At 37.0% G+C, this 17,106-nt stretch overlaps 1 protein-coding gene across 2 annotated transcripts in view; it reads right to left on the minus strand.

The window, feature by feature from the left end:
* LOC120530326 (transmembrane protein 241) overlaps positions 1-17,064 on the minus strand; it is a 108,050-nt gene extending 90,986 nt beyond the window's left edge. For both annotated transcript variants that reach the window (XM_039754734.1, XM_039754732.1), the window contains exons 1-4: positions 16,854-17,064; positions 3,492-3,538; positions 1,856-1,933; positions 1,389-1,470 (exon numbers count right to left, since the gene is read on the minus strand). In XM_039754734.1, the coding sequence (XP_039610668.1) occupies positions 1,389-1,470; positions 1,856-1,933; positions 3,492-3,538; positions 16,854-16,925 (279 nt within the window). In that variant the 5' untranslated portion in view covers positions 16,926-17,064. The remainder of the gene's footprint in view (positions 1-1,388; positions 1,471-1,855; positions 1,934-3,491; positions 3,539-16,853) is intronic.
* Positions 17,065-17,106: the final 42 nt, after the last annotated feature.

Consider the following 17,106-nt stretch of genomic DNA (forward strand, 5'->3'; position numbering starts at 1 on the left):
GACTAAATACAGCTAAAGCCAATGTTTTATCCTGAAATGAGTACTGTAGTTTCTGGTAAAAGAGTAATTCATTTTAGATTGATGTTTTTTGGCAATCTGACAAAGTATATTTTACTGTGAAAATTCTGCCAGTTTGTTTTATTTTTTTTGACAGCTCTGTTCCTTGTATTTTATTTGCCCATGCAGCAGTTGTTCATTTCAAGCTATTTTTTTTATTTAAGTGTGCCTAACTCTTCAGAAGAAAACAGGTGTCACCTCTGCAGTTCATTTTTGTGCACTTTCACGTTAAGCAGTATAGCAGTTTAGCTAACACAGAGCCAGGCCAGTAGGTTCACTGAAGGTTAATCTTGAAAACTTCACTTTTATCTATGGTCCTTGCCTCTCACTTAATACTTACTGTGAATTTAATAAATTCTCTCTTCAGTCCAAAAAATAAAGCATTATTATATTTTCTTTATCAAAGGAACATAAGATGATGGTGATAGAAGACTGAATGTAATTACCCCACATAGCTGCACACAAAAGTATGACTGAATGTAGTACTCATATCTGTAGCCTACAGGACATTATGTTATTTAAGTTTTCACTTAGACAAGACATTTGTTTTACTTTTATGGGCTATTGTTAGCTGACTATATACAGTATTACCTGAAGTAAAAGAAAAAAGTTAAACAAATAATATTCCTCCCTTGTACCATCTGCTACACTGGCTCCCTGAAACTCAGACCCAGACAAAAAGAAATTTTCAGATGAAGGATGTATGTATGTTTTAAGCCAATTCATTGCTGTAGCTAAAGATAATCTGTGATTTCTCTCTTGTGACAAGAGTGTTATTTCTTTCCCTAATCTATATGTTGCTTGGGAAATCCTCTAGTCTTTAACCTAGTATGGGCTAATGTCAATGTGAAATTCTAGAATCCAATAACTGCTCAGTAAAATTTTTTTTTGTTTCTGTGAAAATATCTAGTCAAAATAGTGATGTTAGGTCATCAGTTTGATATTTCCCATCAGTTCAAATCTATTTAAAGAAGGAAACGAAATTATGTCTCTTCTAAATAAAAAATGTACTTTATTTCCATCGTGAGTTAAAATTACAGATAGCCTAAGAAAGCAACATCTAGACAACACAATTTGAAAATATATTTCTGTTTTACAGACAAACCTCTATCGCTTGAATGCTTTAATTCATGTTTATTTAAAGTTATAATTTTGTAACATATACAAGAGGCACAGGTCAAAGCACATCTATGTGTAAAATAAGTTATTGGCATTTAAAATACTTTCTTGTTAATAAAAACAGAGAACAATGAAAGCCAATAAAGTAATCTTCTAATGACAAAGATTTCAGCAGAAATCAGAAAAAAGAAGAAAAAAACACTCTTGCATACCAGTTTAGATAATGATCTAGATCCAGCATAGATATTAACTACAAAAAGCAGAGAACCTGGTAGCCAGGAAACTGCTGTAGACCTGTGGATGAAAAAATGACATGAGAATTAAAGGAAATTAAGAAATGAAAATTTCAAGATTTTAACAATAATAGCAAGCAAGAGGGCAAATAAAAAACTATAGCAGACAAATTAATTGCATGTCTTTGGACTATGGAATCAAACCACAGTCCCCAGAACAAATAGACAATAATAGATGAAAAAATATTAAAAAAACGGTGGGATGGGGGGAGAAAGGGTGAACAGATTTATTAAAGTGTAGATGGCTTAGGTTGTAACTAAATAATCGGTACTCTCAGCAAAATATCAGCTCATAATCCTCCAGTAGACATAAATGTCTTACAAATACAAAACCCCATTATTATAAATAAAGTACATATTGGGCTTTAAAATATTTCAAAGAATACCTGGAAAAGTGGGTGATCTCCACCCATCCTAGTCTCCCACAAAATACTAGCAGCCATCCACCAACAAATGTCTGCCACCTGTTAACAGAAATGATTTATCAGAGAGTGATCACATTACTTTGACTAAAATCTCACTAAAGCAGTTTACACAAACAGCATCAATAGTACTTCACAGGTATGGGAAGAATATTTTCAAAAATAATGAAGCTGCTAATTTTACAATAATTTATCTTATTACATTTTACAAATTAAACCTACAATAAGAAAAAATTCTAGGTTTGAAACACAGTTAACTACACACTCCTACTATTGTTAGGAAGCACAGGCTGCATCTTTGACAACAAACTTTTCAAAGTAAAACTGGAATATCTTGCCTAAGCAGATATGTGCTTAATATGGTAAAATATGTGTCTGTTTAGTTCAGTTCAATTGTGCTTTCTTATTAATGTGATACCTGTATAACATGCACAATATGCCTTACCAATTACTGAATGTTCAAAAGAATAGTGGATGCAGTGTGAATTACCAATCAACAGATCTTTTTAACTTACTAAATCTAAACATTGTTTGATTTGTGTTTTCTGTCATTGCACATAGAGTCTTTGTCCACCTGTGTATATTGCTGGCTAAAGTTAAAGCCATTCATTTGAATGAATAATGCAGCTGTAATAAACAAATGTTCTCATGTTAACTTATAACATTTACCAAGTTCAACTTTTTTGTATCGTGTGCGCAGCAAAATGAAGTTCTCACTTGAAATCAGTCAGTTTTCTTAATAAAAACACATCTATCAGTAACGTTTGAGACCAAAACCATAAGTTAACTTGAAACACCAGCCAGCTTTGTTATGCAGTGCCTTTCAAGTGTACAGTATAATAAAATCATTAAAGCACAATAAAAATCAATTTGGTCTTTTGAGTTAAAATCCATCCTGGCCTCTGCAATGAAAGAAACCAGTTTTACGTAAGGACTAAAATTCAGTTATAATGATTGAAAATGTCTGAGTGCATCTGAAATTAAATCTTGTTACAACTGAACAATCCTTTAAGGAATAGACTTCCCGAACTATCATTTCTCCATCTCCACAAATAAAATTACTACAGTAATTTTCAAGACTGTACACTACATCAACACTACTCTTTGATGCTTTAAACATAAAAGGTTGTCACCAATATATATAGCCAATGCTGTAACTATTCAGCTATGTAATCTATATTACAAGATGCATAATTTAAAACAAAGCAAATCTATTGCAGTTGTGTGCCATGTTGCAAAGATTTTTCAACTCGCCTTCTTGTTACATTGGGTACAACAATAATGTTATGACTTTATACAAGATCTACTTGTTTTCTAAATCTCTTGTCACGTTTAGGGTCTTAAGTCATAAAAACACAATTCATGAATAACCCTAAGGGTTTTCACACATTGCTATACAGCACATGTGTCTACATTTTAGAATTGCATAGATGTCCTAATATTCCCCATTAAAAATATTCGCAGAAAACCAAAAATCTTTAAATCATGAGATCTTAAGATGGAAATGATTAAAACTGAATGGTATACCGAATGCTTAGGATTGCACAGAAAAAAGTTATAAAATGTGACTTTACTTTAATCATGTGTGTTTTCTACTTACCCCTGAAACAGGGTGGGGTACGTGAATTTCAAGACAGACAGGACATACTGGAAAACAAACAACAGATTAACTGAAACATACAAGAACTACTTTACATTAACATTTAACACTAAGTAAACTAAGAGATTATATAAGATTAATACAGCCACAAACAACTAATCTACTACTAGCAGATCTTTTACATCACTAATGTACAGAAGGGAGGGTTGAAAGAAAAAGCATGGCACTCTTAGAAAGGCTTTTGACAAAACAACATTACATCAATTGATGAGGACTTTCTTTTTAGATGCAGGTGATATCTAAGCCTACAGCAAAAGCAAAAAAAACAAGAAGGAACTAGAACAAACTATTACATATTCAACATAGAACAAATAAGAACTCCTCTTAAAATAAACAATTAACACTTAGGATATAGTATAAGCAGTCAGATCTATCCATTCATCTGCCAAGCCTGATTAATCTATAACAGATGCTAACCCCGGACAAGGTGTTAGAATATCTCGGGGTATACACTCACTTTTACTGGGCAAATACCTAGTCGCCAATTAAACTAACGTGCACATCCACTCTGACAAAACCACTAGAGCAAATACAGGATGAAACACCCACATAATTACTAAAATAGAAAGAATATTAACATTACTTGATTTGACTCATGTGTAATACCTATTGTTATGCAGTACAAATAAATACAATACTCTCTGTTGATTAATATCAAGAAGCACAAAGCAGGGAACATAGCCATGGCATATGGAAATTTTTCATTGCTACAGCTAAACCATCTCTTTAATCACTCGTACTTGTCTTCATTCGATTTCCATCTACTTCTATCGGTAAGATCAGTGACAGAAAAATGATGAAGTAAATTAGTAAAGTAAATTAATTTCCTTTATCCATAACAACCATCGCCAGCTCCTTCAGGAGAATTGCCAGATGCTCTCTGGCCAGCAGAGAAATATATTCCTTTCAAGCTTGACTCTACACTGAATGAATCAGATGCTCTTCACCAAATGCACTCCTAGATTGCTAAACTCCTTTCTCTGTCAAGAAGAATTATTCCAGCATCCATAAACAACCAATTGCACTCTCAATCCCACCTTTCCAGGCACTGGTGCAAGCTCCCTTAGTAAGTGATATACACATTCATGTCGGATTGAAAAACTATTCATATAGTTTGCCAAGTTCAAGTTTTCAGTTCAAATTTCCAAACAATGATGAAACTGCATGCTAAAAAAGTTACAATTATAATGTCTAGTGCTTTTAGCATTCCTAATCATATCTCACTGCCACAGACAATTTTATCCAGACAAGACTCTTCTAGTACCACTTCTTCTGAAAAGAGCATACCCAAAGGGTAAACTGTTTCTCCAAGTGTTCCATTGACACCATCCCAAACTGAGGTCAATATTCCCCTACACATGTTGAGCACAGCAAGAATGATATTCCACCAACTGCAACAAGTCTGTGTAGTCAAATGATTTTCATGAACCTATCTGGTACCTACCTGTATGCAAGTCATTCACTGCAGACCTCTCAAGCTGTTCCCACAAATGTGCTCACTTCAGCAAGTCTACAGATGCCATCTTCTTGGCCTGGCAATATGTCATAATTCAACCTAGACAGGCTTCTTCTAAACATGCACAAAGGAATTTCCTTCAGTCCGATGACTTTACAAATAATTCACCAATAGATCTAGGGATTGCCTCCAGACAGGCACCAATCGGTTTTCACCTAAAAGTATATTTAGCCACCCCCATTACTAAGGACTTGAACATAGTCCATTAAAGCTCAATATTTCCAACAACCCGAGAGATGTAGAAGAACCCCTGCTGCAAACCAGAAATCAGCTTATCTCAAAAATGACCATCTCAAGCCTCAATACCTGTAGGTATCTCTTTCTGCTCTGCTCAGCAGACTTTCTTGACATCAAAACCACCTTACTATATGCAAAATAATTAAGATAACAGGCCAGTTGCTGACAATACAAACTGAATGAACATGCTTGAATGAGCACTCTTGAAAACTACTAAATATGCAGACAGGGGTCACCTATACTGTATATGTGGATATAGTACAAAATGCACAATAGCAGCAGAAGTAATTTTTCAAAACTGCTCTACTACCACTTAGGGCTCACACCACAACAAAAAAACATGCTAAACTGAAGGCAGGCTTTCCAGTCTTTCAAAGAAACCTGTGTATCTACAGTTTCATGCAGAAGATAGTCTGAAAATAATTACAGTGATCCCTCGCTATATCGACCGACTTTCGACTTCACTCCATCGGATTTTAAATGTAAGCATATATAAATATATATCACAGATTTTTTGCTGGTTCGCGGATTTCTGCGGACAATGTGTCTTTTAATTTATGGTACATGCTTCCTCAGTTTGTTTGCCCAGTTGATTTCATACAAGGAACGCTATTGGCGGATGGCTTAGAAGCTACCCAATCAGAGCATGTATTACATATTAAATAAAACTCCTCAATGATATACGATATGCTTCCCAAGCGGTGCTTGATTGTTTGCTTTTCTCTGTCTCTCTCACTCTCTCTGCCTGACGGAGGGGGTGTGAGCAGAGGGGCTGTTTGCACAGAGGCTGTTTGCCTAGAGGATACGGACGCTCCTCTACAAAATGCCGCTTTATCGGTGCTTCGGCATACTTAAAAGCACGTATTGATTTTTTGATTGTTTGCTTTTCTCTCGCTCTCTCTCTCTGACATTCTCTGCTCCTGACACGCATTCTTTGAAGAGGAAGATATGTTTGCATTCTTTTAATTGTGAGAAAGAACTGTCATCTCTGTCTTGTCATGGAGCACAGTTTAAACCTTTGACTAAAGGGTGTTATTTCATGTCTAGAGGGCTCTAATAATAATAACAGTGTGGGAGAGTTTATAAGGGCTTAAAATATATAAAAATAACCATACAAACATATGGTTTCTACTTCACGGATTTTCATCTATCGCGGGGGTTCTGGAACTCAAGCCCCGCGATCGAGGAGGGATTACTGTATATCTACTTTAGCATTCCATCTTTCCATTGGTTAATTTGGCCATAATACTAGTAAATCATTTATCATTTATTATCATCTTCACACACTCACCCATGGTCATCCCACAGCAAGCTCTTCTACTTCTATCAAGGCTGCTCTCTTGAACGTGACATCAGTATCTAATAAAACATTTATTCTGCAAGACTTTATTATCTCAAATAATCTGGATTTCTTTTCCATCACTGAGACCTGGATTGTAAATGGTTACTCTCCAAAGTTCACTGACTTGGTACCATCAAGTTATTCATTTTTAAACTCTCCTTGGCTGACTCATCGTGGGGGTATATTGCCACTGTTTTTAAAAGTATGTTCTTACAAAGCCTTACAAAGGGTCCGATTAGTAGCTTCAAACTGCAACTTTTCGAAGTGTGCAGCTCCCCTTCTTTGTTGTTTGCTGTGGTTTATAGACCTCCTGTAATTAATGATATCTTCATTTCTGAATTCTCTGATCTTCTGGCTGATATCACCCTCTCCCATGACAAAGTATTTATTGTTGATGATTTTAACATTCATGTTTGTTGTCAATCGAAACCTTTGGTTAGTGACTTTTTATCACTATTGGACTCATTTGATTTTATCCAGCATATTAATACGCCAACTTACTCTCTCAGTCACACCCTTGATCTTATTAACTGAAATATCACGTGTAAGAGTAACATTGATTTACGCAATGTTTCTTTTACTGATCACTTTTCTATAATGATGGATTTGAATATCACTGTAGATATCCCTACTACTAATTGTGCTCTGCACTGCTCTTGCTTTTTAAATTCTTCTATTATATCAGATTTTTAAACCATATTCTCTAGTCTTGATGTACATATCCAATATGATGGTATCGATGATTCTGTCTTAGAATTTAATTCTTCTTGTAAAACGGTTTTAGACTCAATTGCTCGCTAAAGATACTCTACGCTGTACTAAGGGAAGACCTGCTCCCTGGCTAAATGAAACTACGCGATCACTGCACCACGCCTATCGAACTGCAGAATGGCGTTGGAAAAAAGATGGACAGATTGTTTCTTAACAGATTTTTAGGACTTCTCTATTCAACTTCCAGGTTGCAGTAATGAAAGCTAAACATGATTTCTTCGCCGATTTAGTATCCCGTCATTCTAAGAATCCTAGGATCTTATTTAATTCAAATAATGCGGCCAATCACCCTCATTCTGTAATGGGATTAAATAGCACTGTTCTTTCACGTGAGCAGTTTCTTTGATTCTTTGTCAGTAAAATTGATAAAATTCGCTATGGTATTGTTCCAACTGGCTATGAACTTCCTACTGCTAATCATGGTATTGTCTTGGAATCTTTTGATCTTGTCTCACTTTCACAGTTAAAAAGAACTATTGACACCCTTAAACCAGCTCTCAGTTCTCTTGATATTGTACCACCACGCCTCGTAGTGGAAGCTTTTGATGTTTTGGGTCCATCTTTACTAACCATTATCAATGGTTCTATTAGTGAGGGAGTTGTGCCCTCATTTTTTAAACCTGCTGCGGTACATCCCTGTTTAAAAAGGCAGAATTAGATCATGGAGTTTTAGCCAAATTTTGCCCGAATTCCCAATTTCCATTTCTGGCTAAAATATTAGAAAGAATTATTTATAATCAATTGGTTGATCACCTTAACTCCAATAATTTATTTGAGATCTACCAATTTGGTTTTAAGCGTTACCATGGTGTTGAGACGGCCCTCCTTAAAGTATTCAATGACATCTCTATTATTACTGACTCAGGTGGCGCAGCAGTCCTTGTCCTGTCTGCTGCCTTTGACACTATTGACCATGAGATATTGCTGTTGCGGCTTGAACATCTTGTTGGGCTTAAAGGGGCTGCTCTTAACTGGTTCAGGTCATATCTAACTGGTAGACACTTTTCAGTGACTTTAAATTCCTCTTTTTCGTCTACTTTTCCTCTTAAATGTGGTGTTCCTCAGGGGATCCATTTTGGGTCCTATTTTGTTCTCAATATACCTTCACCCTATTGTAGCTACTTTTAGGAAATTTAACATTTCTTTTCACTGCTATGCTGATGATACACAGGTTGATATTCCTGTCTGCAACTCCGCAATAAATCAACTGCACAACTGTCTTTCTGAACTAAGATCCTGGATGGCTAATAATTTTCTTGGTCTGAATCAAAATAAAACAGAGGTGCTTATAGTGGGTCCATCAGCTAAAGCCCAAACTGGTCTTTGAATTTTCAGCTTTCTCTGTCCTTTGCTAACCACAAGTCCGCAATCTTGGTGTTATCTTTGACAGTAACCTCTCTTTTGAGAAACAGGTTAATTCTGTAGTCAAGAGTTGCTTTTTCCAGCTTTGTCTATTAGGTAAGATCAAGCCTTTTTTATCTTCTTGAGAAAGCTACTCATGCTTTAATCTTTTCTCACCTTGACTACTGCAACTCGCTGTATTCTGGGATTAGTAAATCCCTGATGCGCAGGTTACAATTGGTTCAGAATGCTGCCGCTCGCTTTCTGGTTGGGGCAAGAAAGTCTGATTCTGTTTCTCCAATATTAGCTTCTTTACACTGGCTGCCTGTCAGTTTTCGAATTGATTTTGCTTGCTCCTGCCTATTTATCCGAATTGTGCATTTTACACCAGCCATCTAGAGTGCATAGATCTTCTGGTCAGTTGTCTCTTGTTGTCCCTCATACCAAGTGTAAAACTAAGGGGGGACAGAGCTTTTACCGCTGCTGCTCCTCGCCTGTGGAACTCTTTACCTCATCACATAAAGGAGTCATCTACAATTGACCTGTTCAAAACAAGATTAAAGACTCATTTCTATTCATTTGCATTCCGTGTCCTTCATCAATACTGATGGTTTCCTCATTGTGATGATGTAACATTGCTTCATTTATTATTTATTTTATTTATGTTCATTTATTTTATTTCTATTTATGTTATTCATGTTAATTGTATGTTTTTCTTTTATTCTATTATTGTAAAGCAGTTTGGCCACAGCATTCCTATGTTGTTTTAAATGTGCTATATAAATAAAATTGACATTTACTTGTTGCCTCCTTCCTTGCCTCATACTTCTGACCCCAAAATTACACATCCAAAACTAGGTGAACTCAACAACATATGCTAAGTCACAGTACAAGTCCAGACTCAAACTATGGTTTTGTTTGTTCTGTTCACAACTCTTGTAAAGCACTAGCTCGTAAATCAGACTAATTAAAGGTACACTGAATGCACTGAAAAAAAATCATCTATTAGTTTTCAATTACACTCAGGGAGCCGTGACTACACTAGCAGCATCATTATTAACGCAAACCCTAACCTAGGATTGGGAGTGGGGACAAAGGATACTTCCACATACTACTAAATTCAAATTGGAAATTAAGCTAATAAAAAAGTCTTTGGCAAGTGAAAATACCAAGAGAAGCTCCACATGAACAAACTACAAAGAGATGCTGACCAGGCAGGGAATAAAGTGGAGCTTAGCAGAGTTGTAAAAGGTTCAACTATTCCAAATCACAAAAAATAGGAATTTCACTTGCAACAAAATCAAAGAAATACTTAAATTATTTGGAAATTGTTTGATCAGGCTTCTGAACCATGATTTGAAGTGGGCATCTACAACTCAGCTGTCCATCCTGAAGTAAACATATCCAAAGGTTGCTTGATAGGCATTTTACACTATACAGTGCATCTGGAAAGTATTCACAGCGCATCACTTTTTCCACATTTTGTTATGTTACAGCCCTATTCCAAAATGAATTTAATTAATTTTTTTCCTCATAATTCTACACACAACACCCCATAATGACAACATGAAAAAAGTTTACTTGAGGTTTTTGCAAATTTATTAAAAATAAAAAAACTGGGAAATCACATGTACATAAGTATTCACGGCCTTTGCTCAATACTTTGTCGATGACACCTTTGGCAGCAATTACAGCCTCAAGTCTTTTTGAATATGATGCCACAAGCTTGGCACACCTATCCTTGGCCAATTTCGTCCATTCCTCTTTGCAGCACCTCTCAAGCTCCATCAGGTTGATGGGAAGCGTCAGTGCACAGCCATTTTAAGATCTCTCCAGAGATGTTCAATCGGATTCAAGTCTGGGTTCTGGCTGGGCCACTCAAGGACATTCACAGAGTTGTCCTGAAGCCACTCCTTTGATATATTGGCTGTATGCGTAAGGTCGTTGTCCTGCTGAAAGGTGAACCGTCACACCAGTCCGAGGTAAAGAGTACTCTGGAGCAGGTTTTCACCCAGGATGTCTCTGTACATTGCTGCAGTCATTTTCCTTTTATCCTGACTAGTCTCCCAGTTCCTGCCGCTGAAAAACATCCCCACAGCATGATGCTGCCACCACCATGCCTCACTGTAGGGATGATATTGGCCTGGTGATGAGCGGTGCCTGGTTTCCTCCAAATGTGACGCCTGGCATTCACACCAAAGAGTTCAACCTTTGTCTCATCAGACCAGAGAATTTTGTTTCTCATGGTCTGAGAGTCCTTTAGGTGCCTTTTGGCAAACTCCAGGCGGGCTGCCATGTGCCTTATACTAAGGAGTGGCTTCCGTCTGGCCACTCTACCATACAGGCCTGATTGGTGGATTGCTGCAGAGATGGTTGTCCTTCTGGAAGGTTCTCCTCTCTCCACAAAGGACCTCTGGAGCTCTGACAGACTGACCATCGGGTTTTTGGTCACCTCCCTGACTAAGGCCCTTCTCCCCCGATCGCTCAGTTTAGATGACCGGCCAGCTCTAGGAAGAGTCCTGGTGGTTTCAAACTTCTTCCACTTACGGATAATGGAGGCCACTTTGCTCAAAGCAGCAGAAATTTTTCTGCAACCTTCCCCAGATCTGTGCCTTGAGACAATGCTGTCTCGGAGGTCTACAGACAATTCCTTTGACTTCATGCTTGTTTTGTGCTCTGACATGAACTGTCAACTGTGGGACTTTATATTGACAGGTGTGTGCCTTTCCAAATCATGTTCAATCAATTGAATTTACCACAGGTGGACGCCAATTAAGCTGCAGAAACATCTCAAGGATGATCAGGGGAAACAGGATGCACCTGAGCTTAATTTTGAGCTTCATGGCAAAGGCTGTGAATACTTATGTACATGTGCTTTCTCAATTTTTTTTATTTTGAATAAATTTGCAAAAACCTCAAGTAAACTTTTTTTCACATTGTCATTATGGGGTGTTGTGTGTAGAATTCTGAGGAAAAATGTATTTAATCCATTTTGGAATAAGGCTGTAACATAACAAAATGTGGAAAAAGTGATACGCTGTGAATACTTTCCGGATGCACTGTATATTTGAATATAAGCATTAACAAAAACCTCATATACTGTATAAACATCTTTTATCATGTGTGATAAAATCCGTGCTTACAACTTTTTTTTTTTTTTTACACAAAATACATTTTCCAGTAGCTCTTGTTCTGCAAAAAATATTATAATTTTTGATGCAATATGTACTGTCAGTCATTGTTTACAGTATACTAAGTAGAGCTGCCCAGGCTCTTCATTCGCTAGGAACAGATTGCACCTCCAACTTGGGTTTCCTACAGGTGCTTTGACCATTTGCCAGATATATGCTACATTCATGTGATTCAGGAGTTTTCTGAATTACCATTTATGGCATCACACCTTCCCAATCTGTCATATTCACATTCATTTATGGCTGCAGCATGGGAGTTTTAAGGTCACAACTAATTTTCTAGTTAATTAGTACAAAAAACAGTAACACATTTTTTTCCTGAAAATAAACTTCAGAGGAAATGATTCAGGAGAATATCACAGCACTCTCAATACAAAAAGGCCACATAATTTCTAGTCAATTGCTTTTTTCAAATTTTATATAATGAAATTAATTCAGATGTTGGTTTTGTCAGAACCTGGAAATTCCATGCTAATAAAAATGATATTGCCAAATCCTCCTGTGTTTGGCAACCATAAATGTAAAATTTAGAACATTTTACACAGCACTAAACCATTTCATCTGGTTTCCCTTAATTGAGACAAGAAGTGAATTCATTGTAAAGAATCTCAATAATCAGACATGAACAAATAAGAACTCAGGTGTCAACGAACTGAAGAATCATCTACCTGAGCAAGAGGGAAGGCACCAGCACTTCAGGGTGGACTGGTCGCATAACACAGATGAACGATATTAGAAAGAAAGAGTTGGGAAGACTCTTTTTCTTATGAGAATGGTCTCCTTTTATGGGTAATGACATCCTTTACATCTTCTATAACCCTGTATAATGCTTCACTGCGATTGTAAATGCCAACTTTGACATTTTCTTTCTTTTTAATCATTCTGGTGTGAGTTCAGACCATACTGTCTGTGTGTGTATTTATTTATTTATTAGTGAGTTTCTGTAAAAGCTAAAGCCAAATTTCCCCTGGGGAAAAGCACAGTTCTATCTATCAATCGCCATTCTGATCCTGTAGGGCATCAGTGACTACTGGCAGTTATGCCAGATAGTTTCTTGTTGCCAACCCTTGTTTTTGACTAAACATATTGCTTATTCAGATGGCTCACCCACTCTATTTGCACTCTCAGAAATGAACAGTAGTGTGACATTTATACTGCCCTGATTTTTAGTACACTTAAATTCTCTTCAGTTTCAATACTATCTTCCCCATATTAATTTACTTGCTTTTTAAGAATCAAAAATTCTTTACTTTGATTTTTTTAACATCAATTAAACAATGAGTGGCAAACAGAGGTGAGCTAACAATTAACCTGATAGACTGGCATCCTCTTTACCTGTATGTATGACTGAGATCCTGTTAAGTACCTCTTTTAATAAAATATTTAAAAATATACATATCTATGACATATACACATTTCTTACAACGCAGAAAAACAGAATTTTCTATTGCAGTAACATCATTTTCAAATTACTTTGAATGAGCCCACTTCATTTAAAGAACTGTTAAGTGAATGATACTCAGAGTATTTTAAGTGGCGCAGATTATACAGATTGCCCATTAATGTCCATTAATGTTCAACACCTACTTAAACTCTGGGAGGTTGGGTGCTTAAAGGTGAAAATCAGGAACCTGCTCTAGATAGGGCACCAATCTAACTCTGAGCAAACTCACAAAAATACCCACATTCACTAAAACAGAACCAATTTAGAGTTTCTGAGATATATAAGTAAAACAAAAGCACCAGGATAAAAATTCACAAAGACAGAGATGGGACTTGTACCTCGACACTTGGCATTCATTTCCAGGCCATCTTAAACCAATTCACGTTTACATGGATCAAGCGGTTTTCCTGCCAAGAAACAATCCTGTACTGGGCACCAGTACATCTCAAGGCACAATGACACAACATACATTCTCTTAGTGATCTGAGTCTGCAGAACTAACCACTGTGCCTCAAATGTACATAACATACCCTGCTCCTACTACTAGCCATGTAAATACTTAATTCCACTGAGAAAATCATTCAGAATGCTCAACGCTTATGTGTATTATTTTTCATAGCATGTACAGCAAAAAATAAATGCTTTTGGTTATAATTTGAACTTGAATATTTTTGATATTTGAATCTGTTAGCTAAATTCATAGAAGCCAATTTGCAGATTAAATATTTCAGTATCTGGACATCAAGTGTTACTCAGGGACGATAGTTTTAGAAAAAATAAAAATTTTCTTTAGATTTTTTCATCTTCAGAGTGCCAAAACACTGCAACAAAACATGACAAGGCGGAAACCAACCTTTAACTTGTTTCCAGTTCCTTGCAGCATATAGTTAATTAACAAATATATTTTGGATGTGAGAGGCTAAATGTTCACAGACATGTGCAGAAACCTCAATCTTTACATAGAAACTGACCTGGCTCTATTGAATCCAGTCTTCTGGTGCTGTAAAGCAGTTGTGTTAACCACTGCACCATCAAGTTTTCCTTTATGTAATAAGTGTACTGCATTTGTGACTTGTGTTTGCTCTCTAATGTTAAAAGATAAGTAGGTAATTGAACAAAATGAGAAAAGCCGGACATTTTTAAGGAATCTGATCTCTGATTGATTAACTGAGGAGGTAGTTGTTGCTAGGTTCAAATCTCAGCTGCCTGTTTGGAGATTGCACATTCCACCTCTATCAAGGCTTGGTTTTACAATGGCCTAGGGTGCTCCAACTTCCCTGAAATGGTCATAGAGTAGCTAGCCAGATGTAACATTTTTTTTCTGGGACTGTCCCATTGTATGCATTGTGTATGTAATTCAACAAAAATTTCAATTTTAAATCAGAAGAAACTCCAAGGAGAACACCGTACTGCCCGTTCTCCGATATAATCCACTCTACCACACTCACTGGAATAGTGTGTTGTGTCACATTATGGAACAATGAAAATTTGGTCAGGATATTATTGATCAGAGGTACTCAGTTATGGTTCTGGAGGTCTGCAGTGGCTGCAAGTTTTCATTTCAACCAGTTTCATAATTAGAAGCAAGGTCTAACATATAGTGAAACTTTATATTATATGGCTTGTTAGTGCTTTCATTTTTCCAAAACAAAAATTGTAGACCATTTTGTTTTCTAAGGACTTTATCCAAATGTTTTTTGGTCCTTCCCTTCTCTCTCATCTACTTCAAAACATTTTATTAACACAGATACTTCACAATGAATGTAGACAGTTTAAAACGAAGTACATTAGCTGTAGAGTTGGTGGTTCCTTTTTCATTTGTACATAACTATTAACTGATGGCTGGTTAAGAAAATGGGCAACAGTTAAAATCTAAATGCATCAGTTTAAAACTAAAATAGGCAATTAAGGGGTCTGAATTGTAGCAAGCAAGTTAACTAAAACCGGGCTCCTCAAAAAACTACTTTATTAGTAAATACACGGTTCTAATTAGGAAACTGGTTAAAACAAAAACCTAGAGCTACTGCAGACCTCTAGGTGTGTAACCGAGTACAGCTGTTATAGATGGATAGACCTGACAATGTGTGTTCTTTTGTACAGATAGTTTCTAACTGTAATTTCTGCTTCCTTTAAACATGTTGCATTAAAAATCAAAAGGAGCACAGTGCACTTTCAGTCTTAGCCTGCAGTGTGGTGTGCATTTTGAGATGCATAGTGATCACTGAATTGAATACTGTTCATTTTAAAGGATTATATATCTTAGCATTACAAGAGGAACAAGCACACGATATAACCAATGACAAGTTTTATAGTACGACCACAACGTGAAAAATGTTTCTGAATATATTCAGAAGACAATGAAGGAAATAAATGCATGTAAATGTAAATTAAAACGCGGATGCACTCTGAGTTTTCAGTAGAAGAAACAATAAAAAAATCATATTGACATGTACACAATTTGGATGGCACAGTGGCGCAGTTGTAGCACTCCTACCTTGCAGTAAGGAGACCTGGGTTAGCATCCCAAGTCCTCCCTGCATGGAGTTTGCATGTTCTCCCTATGTCAATGTGGCTTTCCTCCAGGAGTTCTGGTTTCCTCCCACTGTCCAAAGCATTGCAGGTTAGGTGAATTGGTGATGCTAAACTGGCCCTAGTGTATGTGTTCACATTGCGATGAATTGTCACCCTATCCAGGGTTTGTTCCTGCCTTGTGCATTATGCTAGCTGGGATAGGCACAAGCCAATAATCATCTCCCTACCCGGAGATCTTGGTCTAGTTTAAGTAGGTTAATAAATGACATGTATACAATTTGTATAAGTTTTGACTATACTTGTTAATAACTCCACCAATGCAGCTGGCTCCTTTCCAATGATTACAACTCTATCATGTTGCCGGGTAGGGCAGTCGATAAATCCGAGACGTTTGCTATAAGCGCGTATTTTTGTGATGAGTTTATCATTAACCGGTACTGCATTGCACTTTTTTGGGGGGGTGGGGGTGTAAATGTACATCGCCAGTTGGTCATATGACAATTTGACAACCACTGCATCAACGGTCACATCAGACATCATGACTTAACCAATCAAGAAATCACTACGTAAAATGTATATGCAGTACAGGAAGCAGTATAAAACACGACATATAAAAATATGCGACACGCATTCTAAGTTTACTTCTGTTTCAAAGTTATTCAGCATACTAAATGACCATATAAACTTCAAAATTAATTTTCTATCTTACTTCATGAAGTTAAAAAGTACAAAGGCAGCTTTCTTCGACCATGTGCACAGGACATACAGTGCATGGAAAGTTAAAAGACAGGCATCAGTGCCACCTGCCCATAACAGAGGTGTGGGCTTTCCTCGCACACATTGAACCCCACCAGCAGCGTTAAGACTTGTGCAACGCAGGAACTCACTTTAGGTCGATGATTTTTTTTTTAGTCAAGCCCATTCTTACCTTATTTGTGCAATAAGCAAGCAAGTACAAGCAACAAAAGCTAAAGCCGAGAGCAGGTTCTTTCAACGGCATTAGGCAGTAAAGCGCATCAGCTTGACAAGGCTACCGCGTGCCTCTTAATGACAACGTCTTCCACTTGTGCCACCAGTGGATGCAGTTCTCTCTCAGACTCGGCTGCCATGACATCGACACGTCGCACGAACATTACGTGCTCTCTTTCGCCAACAGGCAGGAACCTGAGCACGTCAGCAGC

This window comes from Polypterus senegalus, chromosome 5 (assembly GCF_016835505.1).
Source record: "Polypterus senegalus isolate Bchr_013 chromosome 5, ASM1683550v1, whole genome shotgun sequence".
In the NCBI taxonomy this organism is placed as follows: Eukaryota; Metazoa; Chordata; class Cladistia; order Polypteriformes; family Polypteridae; genus Polypterus; species Polypterus senegalus.